Source organism: Saccopteryx leptura, chromosome 2, assembly GCF_036850995.1.
Source record: "Saccopteryx leptura isolate mSacLep1 chromosome 2, mSacLep1_pri_phased_curated, whole genome shotgun sequence".
In the NCBI taxonomy this organism is placed as follows: Eukaryota; Metazoa; Chordata; class Mammalia; order Chiroptera; family Emballonuridae; genus Saccopteryx; species Saccopteryx leptura.
The window spans coordinates 252,658,645-252,673,765 of NC_089504.1; the positions used below are offsets into that span (position 1 = coordinate 252,658,645).

The 15,121-nt window shown below is 50.2% G+C and overlaps 1 protein-coding gene across 2 annotated transcripts in view; it reads left to right on the forward strand.

Annotated features, from left to right (window-relative positions):
* The first annotated feature begins 818 nt into the window (after window positions 1–818).
* The window catches only part of DDR2 (discoidin domain receptor tyrosine kinase 2), a 48,651-nt gene continuing 34,348 nt past the window's right edge, over window positions 819–15,121 (forward strand). Inside the window, exons 1-2 of one of the 2 annotated variants that reach the window (XM_066371363.1) lie at window positions 819–1,072; window positions 6,638–6,745. In XM_066371363.1, coding sequence (XP_066227460.1) covers window positions 1,060–1,072; window positions 6,638–6,745 — 121 coding nt within the window. In that variant the 5' untranslated portion in view covers window positions 819–1,059. The remainder of the gene's footprint in view (window positions 1,073–6,637; window positions 6,746–15,121) is intronic. The other variant, XR_010749399.1, reaches the window with a different exon arrangement.

The window sequence follows — 15,121 nt, forward strand, 5'->3', positions numbered from 1 at the left end:
TCACGCGGGGTCCTCTCCTCTTCCTGGACGGGACAGTAGGCTGAGAGAGCTGCTCACTCCCCTCTGCTCAGACCAGCTCTGGTCGTCACTCAAAGACAGAGGGAGGCACAGTGCTCTCTGACCAGGGCAGGGGTGGGGCAGGCTGTCCCCTCCGAGGAGCAGCGAGGGTCACCTCAGGTCATCAGTCACATCCAGCTTGAACACTTACGATCAGGTCTCCTAGGGAACTGAGGAGATTTCAGCAAATGCTTGAAATCAAGAGGAAACATGAGGATGCCGGGGATAGGCGTGGGCATGTGTGTGTGCACGTGCATGTTCATGTGTGTGTGCATGTGCGTGTGTGTGTTTGGGGGCCGCCTCCTGCCAAAACCACGCTCGTGTCCGCATGCTTGTTGGCTGAGTATGACGTCCTCCCTGATGGCTCTTCCCCTTTGTTGAATCTGAGATGAAGATGACTCCGCAGAAAGGAAAACGATGTCCCGAGGGACCCCTGAGTGAGACAACATGGCTCCAAAGCTTGTGGGGTTCTCGGTCCCCGCCCAGCCCCCTTCTCCCGGGCTCCCAGGCCCGGGTGCCCGCACAGCTGTCTGCTCCAGCATGACCCCGTCTCGTGATCGTGTGGCCCCTTCCCGCCCCCGCCCTTCCTGCGGGGAAGGCCTGTCAGGGCTGAGGTGGAGGTCCGGTCCGGGCTGCCGGCCACCCCGCTGCTGCCTGTCCAGGAGGGCCGGCGCTTCCTCTCTGGCGCCTCCCAGGAGCTGTGACAAGGTCCCCGCAGGAAATGAGGTGCCCAAAGTGGTGGGAACATCACTGTCTCTAGCTCTCCAGTCTGGGAAGAAGGACTGTCCGGGCGGGGAGATGACCGTCTGTGACACCAGACGCACCCCGCTTTGTACCCGAGCTGTCTTCCTGCAGAGCAGAGAATAACTAACTGGGTTTGGACGGATCGCCTCCCGGTTGGAAGGCACAGGCAGGATTTGCTATTATTCAGAGGCAGCAGCCCCAGGTTCAGTCCTTTTGTCAAGTGGAGACTCACTGGGTCGCGTGGAGGCCCGGGCAGTGATGTATGAGTGTGGTGAGTAGACAGAACGTTTTTGCATAGTGAACAGGCTGGGTGGGAATGTGTTCCCCGAGGTGCCCGCCCTGCGGGCTTATACACAGTTTTTTTCTAGCTGGAGAAGCAGCCCATGATGGAGGAGTGGGGCGAGTCCAGCTGGGTCTAATGCAGGATGCTGCTCTAGTTCTGTGTCAGAAGGAAAGATAAACTTGGAGGAGGGAGGAAGCTCTGTGCCTATGAGGTTGCTCCCCAGGGCGTGGGAGGGGCTGGGGTGCTGCAATTCCCCATTTTGTTAGGGCAGAGGTCCCGGGGATCAGATCGCCTGCCCATCCACTTGCCATGTTGCTTCTGCAAATAAGTGCTATTAGCTCTCATAGCTCTGTTTACAAAATGTTTCTCTTTATGTCTAAATCTCTGTCATCTACCATCTATCCATCATCCACTTATCCATCTATAATATCTATTTATCATCCATCTATCCATCATCTAGCCATCATCTATCTATAATATCTATCATCTACCTATTTATTATTCACCATCCATTTATCCATTATTCTACTATTTTTTTTTTTTTAACAGAGATAGAGAGAGAGAGAGTCAGAGAGAGGGATAGACAGATAGGAATGGAGAGATGAGAAGCATCAATCATTAGTTTTTCGTTGCGCTTTGCAACACCTTAGTTGTTCATTGATTGCTTTCTCATACGTGCCTTGACCGCGGGCCTTCAGCAGACCGAGTAACCCCTTGCTGGAGCCAGCAACCTTGGGCTCAAGCTGGTGAGCTTTTGCTCAAACCAGATGAGCCTGCACTCAAGCTGGCGACCTCGGGGTCTCGAACCTGGGTCCTTCCTCATCCCAGTCCGATGCTCTAGCCACTGCGCCACCACCTTGTCAGGCTATTCTACTATTTTTAATATCTATTAATAATCTATCATCTATCCATCATCCATCTATCTATCTATAGCATCTATCATCTATCTATCCATCATCCATCCATCTATAATATCCACCCATTATCCATCTATCCATCTATAATATCTACCTATCATCTATCTATTACCCATCATCCATTTATCCATCTATTATTCCACTATCTATAATATCTATCAATAAGCTATTATCTATCCATCATCCATCTATCTATCTATAATATCTATCATCTATAATCTGTCGTATCTATCTAGCTATTATCCACCAATCCACTCATTATCCATCTCTTTATGTCGGGTACACTCACTTCTACAGGAGGACATGGAAACCGCAGCATGGCTTGTGATTGGAGCACGGACAGGCTGTGGTTCCGCCAGTGACCAGAAACCCGTCCCCTTGGGCACAGGTGTGGGAGCTCACGGAGAGAAATTTTTCCCAGTTTTGTTCTTTAAAAAAAAATATCGCACCAACAACACTCAAGGGTTCCTCTTCCTCCACCTCCCTGCCCACAAACGTTGTCTTTTATTTGTGTTCTTTAATAACAGCCGTCCTGCCAGGCAGGAGGTGCCATCGTGCTGCGTTTTTTTGTTTTGTTTTGTTTTGTTTTTGTTTGTTTTTTTACAGAGACAGAGAGAGAGAGAGTCAGAGAGAGGGCTAGACAGGGACAGACAGACAGGAACGGATTGCTGCGGTTTTGATTGGCATTTCCTGACCATGAGCGGCATTGATATATCTGCCATTTCTTGAGAGAAATGGCTCATCAAGCCCTTAGCCTATTGTTCAGTCATTCTTTTAGTTATTTTATATGTTTTTCTTTTTGCTAGACTTGCAGGGCCTTCTTATACACACTGCTCACAAAAACTAGGGGATATTTTACCGCTTCATATTCACTTTGAAATACCCCCTAATTTTTGTGAGTGGTATATTTTGGATATTAATTGCTTGTCAGATGTTTGATGTCCAAGGATTTTCTCTTGTTCTGTGGGTCGCCTCCTCATTCTGTTGGGGCTTTCTTCTGCTGGGCAGAAGCTTTTCAGTTTGATGTGGTCCCTCCCACTTATTTCTGTTTGCTTTTGTCGCCTGTGCTTTCGATGTGCTCTCTCCGAAGTCCTTGCCAAGACCACTGCCACAAAGCCCTCCCCTGTGTCGTCTTCTGGGGCTTTCATAGTTTCAGGTCTGACCCCTTGGAGTCTTCAGCTCATTTTGGGTTGATGTCTGTGTGTGGTGTCAGGGCAGGGTCCAGTTTCCTACCTTGGCGTGTGGAGGTCCAGTTTTCTCAGCAACCCTTGTTGAAGGGACTCTCTTGTTCTCATTGTGTAACCCTGGATCATTTCTTGAAGATCACTTGGCCACAGTCTGGATGGAAAACAGTAGGGCCTGACCGGGTGATTATAGCGTTGGCCTGGGATGCTGAGGACCCAGGTTTGAAACTCCAACATTGCTGTCTTGACCCAGGTTCAAAACTCCAACGTTGCTGTTTTGAGTATGGGCTCATCCAGCTTGAGCGCTGGGTCATTGGCTTGAGTGTGGGGTCAGCGACATGACCTCATGTCATGGTCACTGGCTTGAAGACCAAGGTTGCTGGCTTGAGCAAGGGGTCCCTCGCTCTGCTGTAGCCCCTCAGTTAAGGCACATATGAGAAAGCAATCATTGAACAACTAAGGAGCCGCAACAAAGAATTGATTCTTCTCATTTCTCTCCCTTCCTGTCTCTCTGTCCTTCTCTCTCTTTTTCTTGCTAAAAACCAAACCAAAACAAAAAAACAGTAGGGAGATGCCTCAAAAAATTAAAAATAGAGCCACCATGTGGTCCAGCAATCCTTCTGGAGTTACCCAAGATCATTGAAATCAGGATCTTGAAGTGACATTGGCATTCCCCCATTCACTGCAGCGTTAATCACAACAGCCAAGACGTGGAAACAACCCAACTGTGTATCCAAGACGCCTGAATAAAGAAAACACATACGCACGCACAGTGGGATGCTGTTCAGCCTTGATAAGAACAGTATTCTGCCATGTGGGGCACCACGGATGAACCTTGAGGACATTGTGAAATAAGCCTGTCACAGAAAGACCAGTGCCGTCTGATTGCACTCACACTTGTGTCTGAAACTGTCAGATGCAACATGTGGAAGGCTGGGTGGGCGGAAGCCAGGGGCTGCAGAGACGGTGCCTCACGTTTCCAGCAAGATGGACGTGGTCTAGATATCAGCCGCCCAGCACCGCACCGATGCTCCGCAGCGCGGCCCTGTGTGCTCAAACGTTTGTCAAGAGGGTGGAGCCTTTGTTCAGGGTCTTACCACAGTGACCCTGAACAATTTTTAAAAACATTGCCAAGCCCATCTTCATGCCTACCTTATTGGGCACACGCACACGTCTTTCTGGGTAAGAACCAGAAAGCGACATGTGTTTTTACACAGGATAGAAGCATGTTTTTCATTTGAATTACCTTCTAACTTACATATCCGGTGGCCGAGAGTGGGAGGATCGATTTCTACCCATTATTTCCTAATTCCATGTTTTCACACTTAAAGATTTTTGCCAACCTGGCGGATAAACTTGGTCTTCAATGCCTACATTAATGTTTGTCTCTCTGATTACCGGGGAGATCGAATGCTTTTTAGCTGTTTATGGACATGATATCGTCTCCTCTGTCAAATGCTTTTTCTCTTGTTGGCCCATTTTTCTGTTACCTTTTCAAAAACTGATGTACAGAGGTTGTTTTATTGATATCCGAATAATATATAAATTTTTTATTAGCATAACCTGTGGCTTGTCTGTTATATTCATGATGTCTTTTGTCTCAAAGACCTTTTGCTTTTTGATGGAAAAATTTATCATCCCTTTTATATATGGATTTTTTTGTGTGTGTGACAGAGACAGAGAGAGACAGAGAGAGGGACAGATAGGGACAGACAGGCAGGAAGGGAGAGAGATGAGAAGCATCAATTCTTCGTTGCGGCACCTTAGTTGTTCATTGTTTTCTCGTATGTGCCTTGACCGGGTGGCTACAGCAGAGCCAGCAACCTTGGGCTGGTGAGCTTTGCTCAAACCAGATGAGCCCGTGCTCAAGCTGGTGACCTCGGGGTTTTGAACCTGGGTCCTCTGTGTCCCAGTCCGACACTCTATCCACTGTGTCACCACCTGGTCAGGCTTATGTATGGATTTTGCTCCATGTGTCTCATTGATTCAGGCTAGCTCACAGCAAATTCTCAACCGTATCTCAAGTGGATTCACCGTTCTCATTTTGCATTCTGGGGCTGTTTCTATGTGTGGGAGGTACGGACATACCCTCGTTGGATTTTGTCAAGGCTGCCAAGTTCCTCAACACCTTCCCCCACTTCACTGGCCCTTCATCATAGAGCGAGTGCCCGTCTCTGCCTGGATCCCCTCTCGTGCATGTGCGGGCTGCCTGCTCCCTTCGCTGTCCGTTGGGGTAGCTCGGTGTGGATGCTGGACTCAGGGAGGCTGCCCCTGGCCACCGCAGCCCATTCTCTCTCACCACGTTGTTTCCTCTGTTTTCTTCACAACGCATACATCTGCTGAGATTCCTGGTTTACTTATTTGCTTGTGTGATGACAGGGGTTCTCTTGTCCTTTTTAGCATCCAAAACAGCACTGCATAGACACTTAGAAAGAGCTGCTGAATGAATGAATGAATGAATGAATGAATGAATGAATGAATGAAGGCTGGTGACTGGACCGGGGACCTGTGCATGTTGAGTTGTGTGTAGTTTTCAGGTTTGAATTAATCGTCTGAAGGAAGCGGAAACAGGCGTCCCTTGGACCCGTCCCCCTCATTTCGGTGTGCGTGCGTGTACTTCCTATCTCAGTTTCTGACACTTAAAGCTGCCAGGGTCACCTTGTATCTTTCCTGCCACCGTCCTCGAGTCAGGCGTCTGTCCCTGGAGAACCTGGCTGCTTTGACAGAAGATGGTCTCAGACAGCGAGGTCTGGGCATGAAGTTTGCTTGTCGCTACGGGGATGTCATTGCTTCTCCACCCTCTTGGCTGACAAAGTGAGGAGGTGTGTGTGTGTGTATGTATGTGTGTGTGCTCTCCGTGAGAACACATGGATCTGTAAATATTTCCACGTGTGACCACCCATCTCTCTGTTAAGGTTAATATGAGTTCATACTGATGTCTCCGCTCTAATCCGTCGCCACACGGATTGTTTGGGAGAAACATGACAATCTCAGGCACCACCCCAGAGCTAATGAATCAGGGTACTGTTGACCTCACGGGTTTCAAAAGGCAAATGCATTAACATTGCTGCCTGTTTTTCTCGGTGTAACGTTGGCATCAATGATGAGAATTATGAAAATATTATAAACGTAAGCTTTCTTGTTCCACCATTCACAATTCAGGTAAGTATTCATCTCGGTTAGACTTTGTTTCCTGCCAACAGTCTTGCTAATTTTGATCCCGTGCCTGCATGATCTCACAGAGTCTGACAATGCTCGCATCCTGTGATGGCCGGGTGCCCCGGACGGCTCTCAGAGTTGGTGACTTCAAGTCTTGAGTGTATAGAACGCTAACTCTGAGGACACGAGGTACGCGGACGGGTTGTGCTCCCCACACCAGCCGCGCCGCCTCGCTCATTCTCGTTTCCTCTTCTTCTCTTTCTCGCTTCCCCTGCATCTCTGCTGGACTGCAGGCTCCAGGTTCGTCGCCACGTTGGAGATGACCCCGGCCCCCAGGATGCCCTTGGTGCTGCTCCTGCTGCTGCGCATCTTGAGTTCTGCAAAAGCTCAGGTCAACCCAGGTAACAGTGCTGCTGCTGCCCAGACCACCCGGATGCCCACCACGAGCCCGGCCCTGCGCCAGAGGGGGAGGGGGCTCACGGCGGGAACAGACACAGACACAAGCTCTCCACACACCACTGTAGTGAACGTGGGGGTAGGCCGTCTGACCCCGAGGAGGATGAGGAGATGTGTTAAAAGTGGAGTGGGGGGTGGAGGCAGCAACCGCTTGGTTCTGCACCTTCTGAGAACAGGGGGCAAGTTTGGCTGGTCTTGCTCCTCACCTACGTGGACGTGTGTGACGTGTCAGCGTTCCTTTGTGTCTGGCTTCTCTCTTGCGATGCTTTGTTCATGGTGCTGTCATGTGGCTGCCCCGGCGGCCCTCGCTGGTATATGGTGTTACGTTGAGGGCTTTATTTATCCGGTCTGCTGTGGGAGGGGTTAAGGTCCTTCCCCGTTTGGGCCCGTTGTGGATGAAGCCCCTACAATCACGGAGGTCTTGCAGGGCAAGTGTGCACTCAGCACTTTTGGGCGTAAACCTAAAAGTGGGATTTCTGGTGGAGGGTTCCCTGTGACTTTCTTTTGCTCACGGCCACAGAGCTTTCCGAGTGCCTTGGCCCCTGCGTGCATGTCCTTGCTCCACCTGGACCAGGGCTCCTGCGGGCATTTTCAGTCTGTTCTCTTCACACAGCGTGGGAGACGCTGGTGACAACACTTGCCCTGTCCTCCTGCAGAAGTTCCGCGTCCGTGGGATAGGCTCCGTACCCGACAGGAGTCATCACCGGACACCTAACACCAGGGATGTGTTGGCTGAGAACACATCTAAGCCGGCGCCCCACGGCTTTCCTGGGATAAGCTCAGCGGGCACGGCTCCCGGCTAAGCGTGGACTTTGTTCGTCCCCTTTCCGCCCTCCCCCAGCGAAGTTCTGGCTGGCTCCCACCACAGGACCTGGCGGTTGTCACGGTGTCACTGTCCCTGCCTCTGTCCCTGTGAGTGCAGAGTGGTGGGAGTGTTTGCCACTGGGCACGCTCGTGGAGATGTGCGGCTCGAGGGACAGTTAAGGGACTAAAACAGAGGAGCCCGGCTTCTGGGTCTGAGGACACAGCTGCGTCCCTGGAGCAGGGGACAGTCTGGGTGACGATGGCAGCATCATTTCCAGAATATTCTCCCTATTTCTGATGATTCCTCTGCCAGGGGGAGGCAAGTAGCAGGGCTCGACTTGCAGCCGTCTTTATAGGAACACAAGATATTTGTGCATGTGCGTGTGTGTGCGTGGGTGAGGGAGTGTGCATGTGCATTTGTGTGTATACATGTATGTATCTGTGTGCATTGTGTGTGCATGTGTGCACGTGTGTGCATGTGTGTATGAGGGAGTGTGAATGTGTATTTGTGTGTATATATCTCTGTGGGTATTGTGTGTGCATATGTAGGTGTACAAGTGTGTGTGCATGTGTGTGAGGGAGCATGCATGTGCGTTTTGTGTATACATGTATGTATCTCTGTGTAGACCTGCTGTGGGCTGAGCAGGGCCCTGGGAGGGAGAGACCTCGCTGTTTGAACTTCTCTCAAGTGACGGCTGCTCGATGCAACCGGTAGGCTCTTCCTTGCTGTGTGTTTGCTTGTGGAGTCTGGCCCAAGGTAGCTTCAGGCATCCTTCCTGCCTGAAAAGGATCTCTCTCTGGGGACACGGAAACTCATCTGCCCCTTGAGCACCCCCGACGCTGCCAACAGTGAAAAGGAGAAGGCGGCGTCCAAGGAGAGTGCCAGCAGCTAACACTCAGGGAGCCCTTGGTGGACTCCCAGGACCATTTGAAGAGGTGTCAGCAAATTTAATCTCTGCAACAGTCGGGCGAGGGAGGATGTCTGTTGTTCCAGTTCCACAGAGGAGGAGCTCAGGTCCCAAAGTGTGAGGGGGGGCTCACTCAGGTCACAGAGGGGGGAACCAGCCAGCATGCTGGCAACTTGGTGCCCCTGCCCCCTGCAGCGCAGCCCCGAGTGCTCATAGGTCACTGGCCAGGCCCGGCCTCCTGCGTCCTGCTTGTTGGGAGACTGAGCTAGGGGCACGGGAGTTGCTAGGTCAGGTGAGAGGAGGAAAGGGGGGCGTCCGAGCTGGAAAAAGTCACAGAGGCGCAGATGGAAAATGAAAGCGTGGGCACCCATCAGTGAGGGGCACCAGGCAGAGGCGACCTGAGGCTGGCATCCAGAGCAGGAGCCACACCATGTTGGGATTTTCGGTGTGCGACAGGTGCTTTCTGGTCAGTAGCCTTCTCTTCACTTGTGACAATATACCCTGTCCTTTCTCCCAGGATGTGGGTTCTTTTTTTTAAATTAGATTCTTTTTAATTTAATTTTTACATTTTCTAATAAATTTATACCTTTCAGCCGTTTCTCCCATCAGTTTGTTCTGTTTCTATAAAGTTTAGTGTTTGTATTTTTATTATTATTTTTAGATTCCACATTTAAGAGATCACGTGGCATTTGTCTTTCTCTCTCTGACTTACTTTACTTGGCATAATACCCTCTAGGTCCATTCACGTCGTCCCAAATTCTAAGACTTCATTCTTTTTTTTATGGCTGAGTCATATTCCATTGCAATTTATCCACTCATCTACTGATGGGCACTAAGGTTGTGTCCATGTCCTGGCTACTGTAGATAATGCTGCAATGAACGTGGGAGTGAAGACCCTAGTTTTCTACTAGCATTTTCTTTTTCTTCTGATAATTGCCCAGAAGTGGGATTGCTGGATCATATGCTAGTTCTATTTCTAATTTTTTGAGGAATCTTCATACTGTTTCCCACAGAGGCTGCACCAGTCTGCATCCCCACCAGCAGTGCAGGAGGGCTCCCTTTTCTCCAGCACTTGTTATTTCTTGTCTTTTTGATGAGAGCCATTCTGACAGGTGTGAGGTGACATCTCATTGTGGTTTTGACTTGCATTTCCCTGATGACTGGTGACGTTGAGCATCTTTTTATGTCTATTGGCCACCTGTCTGTCTGTCTGTTTTGGAGAAATGTCTATTCAGGTCCTCTGCCCATTTTTTAAAACTCTGATGGCTTGTGGGTTTTTTTGTTTGTTTGTTTTGTTTTGCTGTTGAGTTGTACGGGTTCTTTATCTATTTGGGATACTAACTCCTTGCAGACATACGATGTAGAAGTGTCATCTTCCATTTGATGGGTCACCTTTTCATTGTGTAGATGGTTTGCTGGGCAGTGCTGGTTGGGTAGATGGGCTCCCACCTGTCGGTGGGTCAAAAAATGATCGTCAAGACCTCTGTCAAGGAGCTTTCTGCCTATGTTTTCTTCTAAGAGTTTTATGGTTTCTAATCTCATGTTCAAGTCTTTGCGTTGATTTTTGTGTGTGTGTTTGGGGTTAAGAGACGGGTCCAGTTGCATTCTTTTGCATGTGGCTGGTCAGTGTCCCAACATCATTTATTGAAGAAACTGTCCTTTCTCTGTTGTATGTTCTTGGCTCCTTTATCATTAATTAATTGGTCATATAGATTTGGGTTTCTTTCTGGGCTCTCTATTCTGTTCCATTGATCTATGTGTCTGTTTTTATGCCAGGGCCATGCTGTTTTGGTTAATAAAGCCATGCTATATAGTTTTAAATCAGAAAATGTGATGCCTCCAGCTTTGTTCTTTCTCAAGATTGCTTTGGCTCTTCAGCGGGTTTTTTCTATTTTTTTTTTTCTTTTGGTGGTTCCATACAAATCTTAAAATTATTTGGTCTATTTCTCTGAAAAATGCCATTGGAATTTGGATGAGGGTTGCATTAGATCTATAGATTGCTTTGGCCAGTACGGACATTTAAACAATATCGACTCTTCCATGTCCATGAGCAAGAAATAAACTTTCCATTTATTTGTGTCCTTTTCCATTTCTTTCTTCAGTGTGTTCAAGTTTTCCACAGACGGGTCTTTTACCTCCTTGGTGAAACGTATTCCGAGGCATTTTCGACATAGTTGTCAATGGGACTGTTTTCTTTATTCCCCCTTCTGACCGTTCATGATCAGTGTCTAGAAATGCAGCAGAGTTCCGTGCACTGACCTCCTGTCCTGTCACAGGACGCGGGCTTCTTTTGCTGTCGTGTGTCGACAAACCTGGCACCAGGACGTGCTAAGATGAGGATGGGCAGTAAGCCTGCCTCAGCCCTATGTCTGGGTGGGTGTCAGCTTGGTTCTTGCTAACCTTAGCCGGTGTGGAAGGGGTGGTGACGCCTGGGAGAAGACGAGAAGACACCCATCCCGGTGACTCCCCATGGCAACAGAAAATGTCGGACGTCTCGATTCCACCCCTGATCCCCAGTACACAGCTCTGTGACCACGACTCCATTTCTGGACCTCACCTTGCTCGCCTGGTAAATGGGCAGAATAAACTGCTCTGCCCTTTACGGGGGAGGCCACACGAGTCAGTGAGGTCAGTGAACCTTGGACAGTCACATGCAAGCATCCAGCACTGGGGTTTGTTACTTTTGGAAGAGAAGGAAATTAAAATAACCCCAAACGCCACGAAACAATGGTTTCTGTCAAGCAGCTGATGTTGGAGGGAAGAGAAAAAGAGTTTGTTTTTGACCATGATGGTCCCTTGTGATCTCCAAGGGAGACTCAAGTTACCTGTAGGGGGATGAGGGTTTCTACCGACCCTGGGCTCCAGCCATCCTAACTGCAGGGGACGCAGGGCCTGTGCCCAGGCCGAGCATAGCCGGGACCGTGTGCTTTTCTGGGCCGGAAGGGGGGGGGTGGAAAGTCAGGTTGTTGACTTAGCCCTCGGTCTGGCCAACGGGCCTCTGAAGAGCGTGGATGTGGCAACACTGGCCGCCCAGAATGTGTTGGTGGTTTGGACACATACACGGCAAAGTAAAGCGAAAGTTCAGACATTCTCAACAGTGAGATTCTGTCTCAGGTGGGGCTTAGGTCGGAGGTGAGGAGGCATTTAAAAACCTGTGCCTTTTCCCCCACTCCTCAGCTGTTTAGAACCTTGGCCTGTGTCTCCTGGGCTGTGGCGGTGACAGACAGCTGTCACCACACGTGCTGCTGCGCATCAGCGAGGGTAGGAGAAGGTAGGAAGAAGGGGGTGAAGGGGTCCTCCCAGCTCCTCCCGCGGAAAGTGTCTAAAGTAGGCTACATGGGAGAGGGCCTCACAGAGAAGTTAGGCAGTTCAGGAGGGGCCCGCGAGAATGTCAAACCCCCCATTTTTTTTGGATTTTATTTATTTTTAGAGAGAGGAAATGGGGGGGGGGGAGATGAGCAGGAAACATCAACTTTCTTTCATACATGCCATGACCAGGCAAGCCTGGGGTTTCAAACTGGTGACCTCAGTGTACCAGGTCGACACTGTATCCACGGCACCACTGCAGGTCAGGCGAGAATGTCATCCCTTTAAGCACCTGGGATGCTAAGCATGGAGTGGAGTGATGGCCCATTCTGGTGCAGGAGCCCTGGCCGCGGGCGGGCATGATATAGTGTGAGAACAGTGTGACTAGAGTGTGTTTGCCGCCAGGAAGTGAGACCAGTGCTCGGGACCTTGTCGCTGCTGTCCTCATCAAGGGATCTGCTCGCGGTGGTGGCGAGCTCCGCTGCCCCACTATACCGACTGCCGCCACATGATGCCGCTATGCTCATGGCCATGCTTCATGGTAGATAAAAGGGAACCCTAATTTCTCTTCTGGGGATGAGTCAGAATTTCCCCCTCGAAATGCCAAGAGTAAGACATTTACACACAGTCAGATAAATTGAGGCTCATTTCCCCTTATTTAGAGCCACTTGAATGCCCGGCATGTGGGCAGAAGCTGGCATGACCACTCCTTGTAGAGCTGAGTGGTCTTCTCTTCAAACATGTGCTTGGGCCTCACCAGGCAGTGGCACAGCGAACAGAGCGTCAGCCTGGGACGCTGAGGACCCAGGTTCAAAAACCCCAGGTCGCTGGCTTGAGCAGGGGGTCACTGCCTCGGCTGGAGCCCCCCGGTCAAGGCACATATGAGAAAGCAATCAATGAACAGGTAAAGGGGCCGTAACTATGAGTTGAGGCTTCTCAACTCTCTCCCTTCCTGTCTGTCTGTCCATGTCTGTTTCTCTCTAAAAAAATAAAATTAAAATAAACAAAAATAAAACAAACGCATACATGTGCTTGAGCCTTCAGTTTGCTGACAAGGATGGGGACCCAAGGTCCAGCTTGGTCAACAGTGACAGCAGTGGCATAGCCTTCGCTGGGCAGAGTAGACTATCTTTACACTGGGCACTGGGTGGGGAGGGAGCGTGAGTCTGCTCATTAGCTGCTTTTTACAGACACCTGTGTGCTGTCTAGGCTCCTCCCTGGTGGTGCCGAACTCTGACCTTTGTCTCGTCCGACTCAGAAACCCAGCGTGGCCTCCCTGGGTTTTCTCCTCAGGTGTTTGTGCTGCCGGTCCCCCCGCCCAACCCCGCAGGGACCCTCTGCTGTGTGGAGCCCACTGTCCACTTCTGCCCCAAATTGACAGATGGATAAAAGTGGCCGCAGTGAGTTCTGTCCTCTCCCAGCGAGTCCACCTCTGCTCTCGTGAGCTCAGCCATGAAACGCCCTCACAGAGACCACCCATGTGTCTTACCCGCATCTCCTGTTTCTCTGCAGGGGGCGCTGGTTCCCACCAGCCTCTCCATCCCACCAAACGGGAATTAAATGTTAGTGTGCACCTTGTGGCCACTGTGATTCCTGCCAACTGATCATGTTTTCCTTTAGAATTGGCTGCTAGGAAGCTCTGAGCCCAATCTGAGGCCCGCCACAAGCAAAGCACCTGGAACAGAACGTCCTGTGTTTTGTATATTCACCTGGCATAAGCTTGGCTTGTTATAGTTTTCTTTTTCCTTATAGGTTGTTATATGTATGTTACATTATTTTCTTCTCCCTTAATCCATCTTTCTTTACTTTGTTTCTTTTCTTTTTTAAAAAAAATTAAGTGAGAGTAGGAGAGGCAAAGAGACAGACTTCTGCATGCACCCCAACTGGGATCCACCCAGCAAGCTCACTAGGGGGTGATGCTCTGCCTATCTGGGGCCATTTCTCTGAGGATGTTGCTCAGCAACTGAGCAATTTTTTAGTGCCTGAGGTAGAGGCTCCATCAGTACTTAGGGCCAAGTCACTTGAACCAATCGAGCCAGGCTGCAGGAGGTTGGGGGGTGGGCGGAGAGAGAAGGGGGAAGGGTGGAGAAGCAGATAGTCCACTTCTCCTGTGTGCCCTGACCACCAGGAATTGAACCTGGACATCCACACACCAGGCCAACACTCTATCACTGAGCTAACTGTCCAGAGCCTCTTTGTCTTTCTTCCTTCCTTCCTTCCTCCCTTCCTCCCTTCCTTCCTTCCTTCCTTCCTTCCTTCCTTCCTTCCTTCCTTCCTTCCTTCCTCTCTTTCTCTCTTTCTCTCCTATCTTACACAACTTTGGAAGCCAACTTGAATTTCTATTTTTTTTTTGTAGAATATGTCAGAGTAAAAATAATTACAAGATAAATCATGCTTAGTCTTTGTCAGGTCTCTAAGTAGCTGACACATAGTAACTCCTAGTCCTTACAGCGTTCCTCTAAACAAGCACCGGTATGACCATTAATCTGCAAACCTGGGCACTCAGGCAACCTTCCCAAGGCTGTAGAACCTGTGAACTGCTTAAGAAGAAGTTCTGCCCCCACATCAGCCACTGGGCCATGTCACAGTTCTCCCAGAACACTGATTTCTCTGTTCTCCACGAGGAAACTGAGGCTCAGAGAGGCTGAGCGAGGGGTCCCGGGGCCTCACCCCTGGAAGTGGCGGGACCCAGTATTAGGCGTAGACGATTCCAGGCCATGTCTCACCTGCTTCTTGACTCCCAACATCCACGGAGGCTGAGCTCACGTCTTCAGCGTACCTCCTGTCAGAGGAAAGACGTACCGTGCCGCTTTGCTGTGAAGCCCTCCCTGACCTTATTAACCAGAGAGCACGACGAGTCTTGCTCTGGACCCTCACCCAGCACCCTGACACCCGGGACAGCCGGGGGACCCCTTTCTGGGCCTCGGCGGTAACTGTTTCTGGGAAGTTTTGGGTCTTCTAGGAAAACCACAGTCCCAGAGGGCAGTTTCTAAAGGAAGTTCACCTTGGGCAGAAGCGGTCTCGGAAGAACAGCCTCATTGTACTCTGCGGAGACCAAATAACCCTCCCTGCCCGCCCCCCCCGAGGGGTTCCATTATGTGGAGCCGTGGGGGGACCCGTCTGGCAGCCTGCTGTGCAGTCTGGAGGGAGCAGCCCTGGCTCAGCTGCTTTACTGGGTCGCTCTGTTCTTACCTGATTTGGAGGAACCAGACAAGGGTAGCTGGGGTCAAGGAAAGGGGAACCAAGGGTCAGGAGGCCCGAGTCAGCTGTGTGTCATTGAGCAGGTCAGGTCACCTCCCTGGG